The 13,596-nt window shown below is 31.1% G+C and overlaps 2 protein-coding genes across 2 annotated transcripts; one reads left to right on the top strand and one right to left on the bottom strand.

The window, feature by feature from the left end:
• Window positions 1-593: 593 nt before the first annotated feature.
• Window positions 594-4,139, top strand: HELRODRAFT_193387 (hypothetical protein; the record flags this gene model as incomplete). Its single annotated transcript, XM_009026750.1, has 8 exons — window positions 594-607; window positions 817-873; window positions 1,232-1,811; window positions 2,010-2,369; window positions 2,895-3,393; window positions 3,496-3,561; window positions 3,805-3,855; window positions 4,078-4,139. 8 exons carry the CDS (start codon window positions 594-596, stop codon window positions 4,137-4,139), a joined length of 1,689 nt encoding a protein of 562 aa, XP_009024998.1.
• An 892-nt stretch (window positions 4,140-5,031) lies between these two features.
• Window positions 5,032-7,577, bottom strand: HELRODRAFT_178654 (hypothetical protein; the record flags this gene model as incomplete). Its single annotated transcript, XM_009026749.1, has 9 exons — window positions 5,032-5,223; window positions 5,290-5,326; window positions 5,544-5,587; window positions 5,905-6,108; window positions 6,177-6,326; window positions 6,628-6,714; window positions 6,812-6,934; window positions 7,046-7,076; window positions 7,558-7,577. 9 exons carry the CDS (start codon window positions 7,575-7,577, stop codon window positions 5,032-5,034), a joined length of 888 nt encoding a protein of 295 aa, XP_009024997.1.
• Window positions 7,578-13,596: the final 6,019 nt, after the last annotated feature.

The raw sequence follows: 13,596 nt of genomic DNA, 5'->3' as shown, positions 1-13,596 counted from the left end.
TAAAGTAATATAAAAAATTGTTGGTGATAATATGTAGGTAAAATGACAATATAAATTATTTATAAATGGTAATATAACTGAAAATATAATGATGGTGAGAAAATGAAAATTTAAAATAAAGATAAAGGTGATTTAGAATGAAAAATAATTTTTAAACACGAGGTGGTTGATTTAAATTGAGGTAAATGAAACAATATACTATTGAATTAATAGAAGAAAATATAACAATATAAAAAGGTTGAGCATTCACGATAAATATAGGTACTTTTTTGATTTGTATAACCGACGTATGAGAGTTTGAGGTGTTTTTTAAAATTATTAGCAGCTAGCGAGTATTAAAAAATGAATGTTATCAATATTTTACATAAATGATTGCGTTTCATAAATTATTATAAAGTTCGACAAAATCTTTTATTTTGTTCCAGAAAAATTTCAAAATTAACAGTCAGTATGAAAAATTTATTGAATTTCCCAACTCAAAATGAACAAAATTTTTATTGCAGGCACGCATAATCTACTTTTAAAAAGTTCTGAAAAATTATACAATAACGCATTAAAAGAGTGACAAAAATCAATGCTCCTGGTGGCCCTAGATGACTCCTGGCAAGTGATCATTCGATCTCCAACGGGGTGGCGACACACCGGTTGAGCGAGAACCGCTGATTTCGTACAATATTCATTTGATTGTAGGCTGCATTGTAGTATTTATTCGATTGATTATAAATCAATTTTATAAGTGATTAATTTTTAAATATTTTAAATTGATTAGTTTCAAGCAAACAGAAAAAACTGTTGAATGACTTAAACTTTAAACAGCACCCTTCAATACAAAACTCAAGGCAAGCTTCTGGCAATAAAAGTGTTCACGATAAGGTAATTTTTCAATACATTTTCCATTTTAAATATAAATGGCACAAATAAGACAACTGCTGCGTTTGTTGGATCTTATTTGTATTTTATTCTCTAATTGAATGCATACTCTAACCGGTGGTTAATTATTTATAGATTTTCCGCCAAACATCTGCATTAAGAGGAAAAATTTTGCCAGCACGTGTTCCAGCAGCCAGGTCGACTGACCATGCATTAATAGTTGCTGGTACTTCACTTCAAAAAAAGTTGCACAGTTTTAACAAGTGTGAAAATATTTTGTTTTTGTTTATTTATTTTTTTTAAATAATCAAATTTTAAATATTTGAAATTTGTTATTGAAAAATTATGTTCTTTCATAAAGGGATCACGGCACGTCTTCTTCATCGACATCAGCGTCATTGTCGTCATCATCTTCCAGAAGACCAACGGGTTGCTCACAACGTGAAACAGACCGACTGACTAATAGATCACATCAACGACATAAGAAAGTGCAGATCCATTTAAATTTGTTTCATTTATGTCTATCCATTTCCGCACAAGTATCGAGTTTTAACAATGGTGTTTATTTTTTTAAGCTCCATTCTGAGGAATTATCGCATGTAGAGAAGGCATCAAAAGAGCATCGCATGGCCACAATAGTCGAGAACAACCTGCTGACATTCACTGCTCACAACATTGACAGCTCTTCTGCTGGTGGATTGGTGAATGAGAGCTCATTTGATGTGAAAAATAGTCAAAATAATTCTTTCACTGACTCTGTTATTTCAAAAAATCTTTTTAAGCATTCTAATAGGTCTAATACAGATATCAATATTAATACTAAGATGTTCATTGCCGATAAGAACAGCGAGTGCAGAAACAATGCATTAAACATTTGCAACAAAGCTTCTTCCATCATTTCATCGACCGATGAAACGAATGATACTTTGATTCTAAGCCATGTGAGCCATATTTTGTTTTTTATGTAAAAAAATTGTTTTGTTCTAAAATATTTTAGAAAAAAATTTTTTATTTGTTTTTTTTTATTACTTCACTCTAAGTTAAAAATTTTAAAAGGGTTTTAACGAAAGATGATGTATTTTGAACTGGATAGCTGTTTAAGGTTTATTATGCAGTTCAAAATTTCTAAATTAACACAGGGTGTTTTGCAATCATCTAGCTCTTCATCGAATGATTCTGATAAAAATGACAGCGTAAAGACCAGATATATACCAAAAAAGCTGCATAATTCAATTCAAAAGTCTTCAAATGACAGCCAGAATAACTCTCGCCATATTTATATTAAGCTACCACAGCTTGGAAACATCATAAAAACAAAACTGCACTCAGAAGACGCACGCGTCTCACAGAAGGCACGAGAGCTCTTGCAGCGGCAGTACCAACTTCACGTACAGGAACATTCCAAATTCATGCAGCCTCTCAAACCGCACGACAACAATGACAAAACAGCAAATGGGCCAACCGTTCATGGCGGCAGACCGAGAACCATGCAAACTCTGGTAATGGCATATACATATTTTACATTCTTTATATATATTACAATCCTATTTTTCCCATATTTGAATGAATGTTTATTAATATTTTATTGTAAATTTTAGAACAGCTAAATAAAAATTAAAAAATAAAAATCCAATCCAGTTTATTAGTTCGTTTTGTATAATGCAATTCCTGCGACACGAACGTTTGACGAAATGACAAGTCATTTTGATATTTTTATTGACTGCCATGTTCATATAGTTCAATCTTGGCTTCAAATTTTTTTATTTGTTGTTTGGCTTTCGAAAGACATATGCATTTTTTTCGGTCTGTATTAATTATACAATAATTTATTTGAGTAAATTAGTTGAAAAAATTTTCTGCTACCATTTCATTTCGATTTATAAATTAGTATCATTTGATTAATGTTTATTTGTCTTGCAAGCGTTTCACTTTCCAAAGTTCATTTCAAATTTTAAAAATTTCAGCAAAGTTGATAGTGAGCAATAACTATTTATAAATTGTAATAAGTGTTACTGCTTATTTAGGAGCGGATGGAGAGAAAGTCTCAGAAAAGTGGTAAATCAAAGACTCTGATCATCGTCCCATGCAACTTCATGATTGCCACCAGATCATTACAAACAAACAAAGATGCGGCAAATCTGGTGAACCAACCGAAATATGTGAGAAAAATTAAACCTCAATCGTCCAATCAGTTTCTTCAATCAAGCCACCGAGATGAAGAATTGCTCCTACCTTGCATTGAAAACAACAACCATTCCCACCTTCAGCACCAACAAGTAGCACAACTCCATTCACCAGAGAACATGCACCGTGGCTTTCATGAGCTATCTCGAAGCCAGCATCGCAACGAAAGGCTTCCAGTCAATAAACATTTTAAAAAGTCAGACTATCTTACTACTCAAGATGAAAATCTACGTGACTTTGGAGCCATTCATGATATTAGGTTGAGAGCAAATGCTTACATTAGCAAACCATTTTTTTCGAGCCGTCAGAATCTCGATATTTCCGGTGCAAATCATCTAAGTATGTTTGCTATTTTATAACTTAGTTTAATTTTGCGCAAAACTTACTTTTTTAGTTTATATAAAATCTTTTCAAAACGTAAATTATTTATTTTTACCTCAGATAAGCCTCGACTTGTAGAAACGAGTAAAAAAAATAATATGTCTAATTTACTGGAACCTCTCAAAGGTACTCCACATGTCATCTTCGTTTTTATGTTTTATCAACTCATTTTTTTATGAAACTGTTTGCAGATTATTTTTCTCTAAGATGTTCTTTGATACAAATATTTAAAAATGAGCCCATTGTAAAGTTCTCATAAGTCTTTAGCTCTGTTATATTTATTTGTTTGTTTTAATTATTTTCATATTTTACTATTGAAAAATAGCAAAACTCAACATAGATTTATGGTAATATTTAATTTGTATTCAGTTGGTCGCCAAATGTCGTATGTTAGCGACCTGTCCTTCCAACATCTGGAAAGTAAGTTGGCTGCTGTCCGTTAAACTCATAAATTCGCTTATCATATTTGCAACCATTCGCAACATCATATTATCCTTTCTCTTTTGATGTTAATATTTTTTAATCGCACGTAATGTTTACATAGTTACTAAATCTACACTATTCAAAACATTTGGCAACTTTTTGAATTTTTGTAATGCATTTAGTGAGGTTTGAAATCTAAAATGATTCTATGATTGATAGGAACAAGCGGCAAGTTCAACGAGCCGAAATCAATAACCGGCAAGAGTTATTCAATCAGGTAGAGACACTGTCTGATACTCAAGTTTTTTATTACGCCACTTTTTTTACAAAAAAAATTGTTTTTTTTGTTTTCAATCGCTAGAAAATTTGTGTTGTATATTAAGCAGCGGTATCGAGCGACTTTCGTTATTAAAACTAACAATATTTTAAATTTCATGGAATCGTGGATTAAAATAACACAAGATAATTTATTAGGTTTGAAATTTTGAGTATTGCATTTGATCAGCGAAACTTGAAATACCGTTTTTGAAAAAAAAAATGAGCTATCTCATTTAAGAATCTCACTCGTGCTAAGCCGTTTCAAATTATTTATTCCTTATATTATTGCCAGCCATTTTATATTAACTAATTAACTATTTATTGATTTAACTTTTGAGTTCCTTGCGTACTATGGAATGACATATGGCATAATTTATTTTACTGCACAAATGTTCTTTCAAAGCCAATTCCATCATGTTAATTATAGATCTTTTGATTTCATTTAACCTGTTTGTTACATTTATGTTTTTTCGGTGTTTGTTGTTTCTATTTGTTCTTGACAAATTTAAAAAAAAATTTTCCAATGGTTATATTTTTGTTTTTTATTGCTTTGAAGCAAAAGATACCACCCGGATTTTTGTTTGAATTAATTCTTCAAAATTGTTAACTTGTTTATTAAAAAATACACTCATTAATTTGAAAATAAATAAAAATAGGTAAGCCTTGAAATATATCTATGTGACCTACAAAAAAATGGTTACGTTACAAAACGTTAAAATTTTATTGAAATTCATTGAAATTGAAAGTAATCTTTTTTTTGTAGAAAATTATTTTGAAATTATTTTCGGGGTCATCATTTATAAGAAAATGTTACGACGAGTTCTTCACGCTGCGTTGTTCTAATGGTTGCACCGTTTATTGGGCAGCCTGTTCAGCTTGCGATTGAGAATACAACGGCATTCCTTCTTCATCCCACTGAATGAATTTGGTTGGTTTTATTTTATCAACGGGCGGAACAAATTGAGGACCAGCAAATCTATCCTTTCTTTCGCCGTATTCTCTTTTATCTTTTTGGCGTTCATACTTGCTAAACATTTCTATTTTCGCCTGTTCAAAAAATCAAGTCACTAATGACTATTTTCAAATTTTAAACTCAAGTTCAATTTTATTTACCGGGGCTCCGGCAAACTTTGTTTGAATAATGTCAACTCTGCAATTGAATTAAAATACATTAAGCATTTTTTAACGTAGCATTGCTTTTAATAAAATAACAATTATTCTATTTTGCATTCTAGTATTATTTAACAAACGAACACTCACTCTTCTCCTGGTTGGATCCTTTTCAAACCTCCTTTCCTGTTGAAATATTTATCAGCAAGAATCAAGGCAATTTTGTCAAATTTAAGAATAGTTATTTTGACTCTAACCCTACTTTATTGGCTTGTCTTGCTTTTTCTGCAAGCTCCATAAGCTGTTACGGCGTTTAAAATAATAACATTAGCAATAATTTTAAAATATTCATGGTAATCAGTGACGAGTCTAGTGGGGAAAGCCGTTGTGAGTACTTTTTAAATGGAAGTCAGAAAAAAGATTGCTTTATGTGTAAAATCGTCCAAAAATTGAACGCGGCAAGCAAAAATAGGTCGTCAGACACACTATCACTCACAAATAAAAAACTCTCCGGTGAAAGTTTTAGCCTTCCTCATAAAAATTTAAACATTATCAAATTTTTAGGCCTCCCCGTCAAAGTTTTCTAGATCCGCCACTGATGATAATGTACACACTTACGTCAGATTGTTGGGTTTTAAATCTTTTTTCTAGGTCGTATTTTTCTCCTTCCAGTTTGTAAATCATTTTTAAAAGTTCTTTTGCTTTTTCTGTTAATTTACCCGAATCAAAACCGGCAATATCTAGTTTCATGATGCGCTGGCTTAAAATGGCTTTTTTCTCAGCATCCAGTTGCTCTTTTGACTTTTTAGATTCTTTTACTTCCTGTGCAAAATCATCAACATCAGAGGGTTTTCAATAAGTATTATTTAATAATTTTAGTAAATTTTAACCTCTTCAACTTCACTGCCGTCCTCATTTTTCTTTGAAATTACAAAGTTAGGTTTGCCTGGGTTCTTCAGTTTTTCAAATTCAGCAAGTTTTCGAGCTCTTTCCTTTATTGTGTTTTGTTCATCTTCTTCTTTCTTTTTTCTTTTTTCTTCCTGCATGTGAACAAGTTTTTGCCCAATTTTGTCGCAAACGATTTTATGAAAAGGATCTTTATTAAAATATTATAATGAATAAATGTATTTCAAGTTAAATTATAATGAGCTTAAACTTTTTAGGAAATATAATTTAAGTTACTTTTTTTCAACATGAGCAAGCCAAAATTTAGAACATTTATGATTTTTTTGAGATAGTAAATAAGAAAATTTACTGGGAAATTTTGTCATTTATTTTAATCTTTTACATGTTATCTTGTGTGGCTACTATAATATTAGATGACAAAAAATTCAAAAGTACTTCGACGGCTTTTCTTCTTTCATCTTCCGCCGCTCTCTCAGCAGCCATCCTCTTCTCTTCAATGTCTCTTTGTTTTTTTCGCTTTTCCTACGACATAATATTTATTTATTGCCGTTTGTATTTTATAACCATTAATTCAGAACGATGCAAAATTAGTTATTTAATAGAATGATAAGCCACCAACAGCTCTGGCTCTCAGTTCTTGGATCTCTTCTTCCATTCTGTCTCGGTCTCGCTTGTTGGCCTCCAGAAGTTCGACAGATGCCTCGTCCAGGCCATCAGACTTTATTGCTGACGTTGTTTTTTTCTTTGACAAAATTAATTTCAAATTTATTATCTAACAAATGACTTTCTGAATAATTAAATAAAAAATAGTTGAAATGAGTATTTATAGTAAATAGATAACAGAATTAATAACTTTTGGTGCGGGAGCTTTTTTGGGGGGTGGACTGAAAAAAAAATCAAACACTGATTTAGAATTTTATACATAATTAATTAATTATTTAATTAATTAATTAGTTATGGTATAAACATAAAAATTGAAAAAAAAAACAAAGAATAAAATAAAGATGTAGCAAACGTACGTAATTTCATTGTCGCTGTCAATGAATAATAATAATTCATGAATTATGAATATTTAAATTTCGTGCAATTTATTTGTTACATCAAATGCAGATTAATAAACGTGTTCACTGAAACTTTGCAATACGTTAGATCGGCTAAAAGTAGCTCTCCTTGGAAAAAACCAATCAGTTTTGGCGGGAGAATAAAATAGTATTCACTATTATTGTCATTTGAACGAGAAGCACCAAATATGAAAAATTACCAAATGAAAAAAATAAAAATTATGTTAATAATTACCAAAAATTGTTTAAAAAATTAATTTAATTTTTACCGTTTATGATTTTTATTTGAATTTATAATTCTTACCTTTCCTCGTCTGATGACATTTTTCAAATTTCTTGATGACTGTTAATTAAATTAATTTCGAGATAATTAATTCAATAAGAACTAATTATAGCCCAGTTTTAATAATTTATTTAAGTGCATAAATATACAATTTCGTTATTAAAGCGAAATAAAATCATTTAATTTAATTAATCCAATGAAGAAAATTTATTAATAAACTGGAAAAAGCACCAACCAAACGAAAAAATAAAATAAAAACGAAAGAGTTGTGGACTCGGTAGCACTAATGAATATGAACGTTTACACTAGGATTAATAATAACAAAATCTGCAACCCAGTATGGAAGTATTAATGAATGTATAAATGGAAGAGGAGAGATGTCGAGGAATATGAGGGTAAAGAAAGAACAAAAGATAGTGATAAAAAGAAAGTGCAAAGAGAGCAATGGATTGCGTCGAACGAAGTTTTTTTTAGTGGCTTCATTGTTAACAAACAACATTCATTTATTCATTCCTTCATCTATTCATTCCTTCATTCATTTATTTATTTCTTCATTCATTCAATCAGTCAGTCATTCTTTGTTCGCATGTTTTTATTTCTAATATTTTCTTATACAACTCATATGCTTTTTAAAGATTAATTTTTAATCAATATAAATTATCATTTTAATCCTCCATGCACTGCACTATAATTTTTGATGACTTATATTTTTTTGCTCGTACAAAACCTAGGAGTATTTTAAATAAATAAAATTATTTCGTTGAGAATGATGAACATGACGATGACGCCTGCAAACAAACACCGCCTGTAAAACCAAGTTAATTTGGAGTGAAGGATTGAACAAAGGAATCAGTGAACAAACCCACAAGAAATATAAAAAATAAACAAAATCTCTCTATATATATATGATATATGTCTACTAAACGTATATATATATATATATATATATATATAATATATTATATGTATATTATAAGTATATACCTATTTATTTATATATACCGTGTTTATATATCAAATGCTATGGAAAATTGACAACCAATCCGATCGTTCAGTAGGATCCAGACTTTGGAGTGAATATATTTTTCATTTTTGAAATAAATATTCATCAGCTCATTTTTATTTAATGTAAAGGCAGCAGCCAACCGAGCCAACGACTCACGCTAGCATTCAACCCAGGCGTCTTTTTATTATTTAATATTAACCGGCTGGACATTAAGAAAGAAAGAATGAAAATAAGTTAGATAGATGCAGATAGCAAAGAGAGAGAGAGAGAGAGAGAGGAAGAGAGAGAGAGGAAGAGAGAGTGCTTGTTTGCTTGTTGAATATCAAGACTGATACACAGGGTGGCCTATAATGATCTTGCATGATGGGTCAGTATTTGTTGTTGTTGCGGCTGTTGTTGCTGTTGTCATAGTTCTTTTTTGTAGTTTTTATTATGTATTATTTTATATTTAAGAATTCGAAGAGCGAGATCTCCAGTGGCAAACTTCCCCTTGCATCGCAATAATTTCATTTGCTTTCTGAAGAGATCAAGTCCAGTGTTGTTCACTTCAGCAAAATGGACCTCCGTCATTAAAAAAATCCTTCTTCAATAATAACGAACACGAACAAAAATTCAATTTGTGCTTAACGTATATGCCTATATACATGCATACATACATGCATACATACATGCATGCATACATACATGCATACATACATGCATACATACATGCATGCATGCATACATACATACATACATATATACATACATACATACATACATACATACATACATACATACATACATACATACATACATACATACATACATACATACATACATACATACATACATACATACATACATACATACATACATACATACATACATACATACATACATACATACATACATACATGCATACATAGATACATATATCAGCTCTTCATCATGATATAACTTAATCGTCTGTGTAGCGCTGATGAAAATCTTTATTATATTCAGCGCTATATAAATTTCAATAATGGTAATAATATTACATACGTACGTACGTACATGCATGCATATACGCAAACACCTACACTCAAACCCTTGTACAACATATATTTACTGAAAATATTTATAAACAAATAAATGAATTGAATGCTGTGTGTGTTTGTGTGTGTGTTTGTGTGTGTGTGGTGTGTTTGTGTGTGTGGTGTGTTTGTGTGTGTGTTCAATGCATAAATAAACACAAAGCTGTGCAGTATATAATGCGTGCAATTTTCATAGACGATGGAAAGTTTTGTACTCTGAAGCTCCAGCAATGATGTTAGTTGTAAGGTGGTTGGGTTGAATATTTATTTGATTTGTGAAGACCTCGCTGATAGTTTGTTAATTAGCTTGCAAGAAATTCTCCTCGTTAGCAATTTTACTTAAAATAGGATGGTTTATGTAAATGGAGTGTTTAATATTTCCATAATTACTATGATCGTATCAACAAAGAGTATACATTAATTTACTAGAAGGATTATTATTTTGAGATTTCTATAACATTTAGCAGCCGATAATACTAAGCGCACAACAAGGCTGTAATAATTTAGAATTATAATTATGAATAGCATAACATGAGATGTCTTTACTCTGTTAACTCCGTCAGTAGGAGTGCCACGTCTCGTGCAGTTACGAGAGGGCCTGGTTCGAATACTGTCTGTCTCAAACTCAGTGGATGCGCGTGCATAGTGCGCATGTGTGAATAAAATAAAATGAATAAAAATGAATCAAATAAAATGAAATAAAATAAAATAAATAAAAAAATGAACTAGTCTTTAAATGCAACGATGCCCGTGTCTGGCGGTGACAGGGGGCGGCAGGTCGTCACACATTAAAATATTATTGTTCTTGTGCTCTTCGACTTTGCTTATTATTTTCATACTATTGTTAAATTTATATTTCCACTTTCACAGAAGCATCAAAACATCAAAACACTCGAGATGCTTACGGTACGGTTTGATGCATATTCATCTAATCAGATACATTCCACATACCGAGAGAGAGAGAGAGAGAGAGAGAGAGAGAGAGAGAGGAGAGAGAGAGAGAGAGAAATATAATTAATATAATTAACAATTAACAAGAGTGAGAGAGAGAGAAAAATATAATTTACAATTAACATTCACATCTAGAAGATCTGTGATTACTTTTAATTTGTTTGTTTGTTTGTTTGCTTGTTCTAATTTAACGGCTTTGAAGCTCCCATAATAGTGCTATGGTGGCTGGTGCTATCATATTCTGTATATTTTATAAATATTGTCAGTTAAATCAACACTTATTATCATCTCCAATCATTCATCAATTTGTTAGTCTATTTATTTTGTTTCTAGTATGATTATCCTTAAGAATGTCAAAAGCCATCACCATCAACAGGGAAAATCCCAACCAAGCCCGTCTAAGCACTGACGCAGTTTGACGAGCTTATCTTATAAACTTCTCTTTTTAAACCCTTAGTGTTATAATATTCTTCATGCACATGCTTACATATTTACATATACCTATATACCACACAAACACACACACGTGTGTGTGTATGTTTATGTGTGTATGAGTGTGTATGAGTGTGTGTGTGAGAGTGTGTATGTTGAACGTAAGTAAATGTGATGTTATAATAGGATGAGTATTAATTAATTTTTTTTTTACATCAGCACTGTTTTTCAGGGTATTTCGCTTGTTATCATTGACGGATCTAATGATGGATCGACAAGATATTATCATTATCATCACATCATCGTCATCATTGCCATTACGTTATTTTTATTATTTATCGTCATCATTATAACGCAAATTGCTATTCTATAAATGTTATTATTATAAATAACATTTACAATATTAATAATAACAACAATAATAAAAAATATCCGACTTCCGGCACAAATTTTTGGCTCAGGTTTCGACTGCCAGAATTTTTTTTTAACTTTTGAATAAAAGTTTTATCTAAATATCACTTCTAAAAGAAAAATACTGTTAAAAACACTTACAAATCAGTCAACGTAATTGCTTTTCTTAACAAAAATAACTTTAGGTTTGTTTTCATAATAATAATAATATAAACATTTGTGAAGCGCCCATTCGCCCAGCTGCTTGAGAGGCCCCCGGAGCCCGTGTTAAGAAGATGAGTCTTTAATCCTTTTTTGAAAAGACTTAACGAGGAACATTGTCTTAACTCAGGAGCTAACGCATTCCAGACATACGGAGCAGCGTGACGAAAACCGCGGCCAGCCAGACGGGATCAGGCAACTGGATTGTTTAAGAAACCTCGTATAGATATGTTGGGGATTTTAATAAAAGGGTTTTGAAGGTAAGGACTGCAATTTTTAAGATGATTCGAGCGGAAATTGGAAGCCAATGAAGCATTGGAAAGAGAATGGAAGAACTAACACGAGGAGGTTTATTAAATATCAGTCTAGCAGTTTTATTTTGGATAGTCTGTAGTTTTCTGAGAGATGCACGTGAGGCCCCATACAATAAGGAGTTGCAGTAGTCTAATCTAGAAAGGATCAAACATCTGCAAAGGGCAGCAACAACATCACATGTAATCATATGTCTAATATGTCTTATTGCGCAGAGGTGATAGTTGCAGGATCTGACGATTTCTGATATGTGTTTATCAAAATTTAGATGTCTGTCAAAAGTGACCCCAAGCAACTTGATCGAATCCGAAATAGGCAACACTGAAGAAACATACTGAAGAAAAATTAGGTGGTCTTATTCACATTATTAGAATTTATTTTCAGTATTAAAGATAATATCCTTTCGCTACACATATTTTTTTTCTAAAAAACACGATCTTGAAAAAATAATTTTAGAGCAAAAAATATAAAAAATTTCAAATTCACAACATTTTCAGGAGTTGGATGAAAAATATTCGCCAATCAAAAATTTCCAACTCTGACTCCAACCGACTCCAACACTTTAAAAAATACGAAAGTTCACAATGCAAATAAAAATAATTTATTATAATTTAATAAAATTTAAAAAATGCATATTCATGTAAATAAGTATATGAATGTATATGCATATATAAAAATAATACGTGTAAATGTTGTGGTGCATGCAATGCATTTGTACGTGCGGTAAGATGAATGAATATAGAGCTACAAAAACTAAACCTATCTACCACGGAGATCGTGTTACAAAAACGACCGCAAAAAATTTTTTCCAAAGAAAAATAAAAACTACGAAATAAGTTGAAACAGCTGCACGAGCCCGTCATCATGATCGTTATAAGCGTACATATTCGTTATAAGCGTACACGGTCGATATAAGCAAACAATGAAGATGAGTGAATGTATCAAATTTGATTTACACATGACCAAAGTATCAATCTTCTGCTATCGTACATTTCTCAACAAAAAAAGCATAGATAGATGGTTAGAAATAGAGATATATAGATAGATGCATGGATGGATGGATGGCTAGATAGACTGATGGATAGAATGGTTGTTTGGAAAGATTTTAATGTTTCATCTCAATCCATACATCACTCCTGCAAGTGTTGCTACGAATTAACATACACACACACATACCTACCTTGTTGAGCATACACTTTTTTAAGAAACTGCTGGGTATAAATATAAAAATCTCTCTTTTACACATATGTTCATTTTGGTGTGATGTATATTCAAATATTCAAAAACGAAATATAACATCCATCCATCCATCCATCCATCCATCCATCCATCCATCCATCCATCTATCTATCCATATATGCATTTATCCCCATCCACTCAACATGCTATCTATCCGTCCGTCCATCTGGAAATGTGCAGAAATAACAAGTGTTTTACGTAAAAATAAGTACTAACATAACATTATATTGTACCCAACATATATATACATATTAATATATATATATATATATATATATATATATATATATATATTTACATTATTCTATAAATTCTACCGAATGTTTGGCGTTAATATGTTTGTAGTTCGTTTTTTCGATTTTTTTCACTAAAGTTTTTTGGTGAACGTTTAGTTTATTAAAATTCAAAATAAACTTATTTTTCGAATTCATGCTGCAAATAAGGCCATATAGA

This window comes from Helobdella robusta, assembly GCF_000326865.2.
Source record: "Helobdella robusta unplaced genomic scaffold HELROscaffold_49, whole genome shotgun sequence".
Taxonomy (NCBI): domain Eukaryota; kingdom Metazoa; phylum Annelida; class Clitellata; order Rhynchobdellida; family Glossiphoniidae; genus Helobdella; species Helobdella robusta.
The sequence above is the reverse complement of the archived record's forward strand: the minus strand, read 5'-3'. Positions and strand labels throughout refer to the sequence as shown.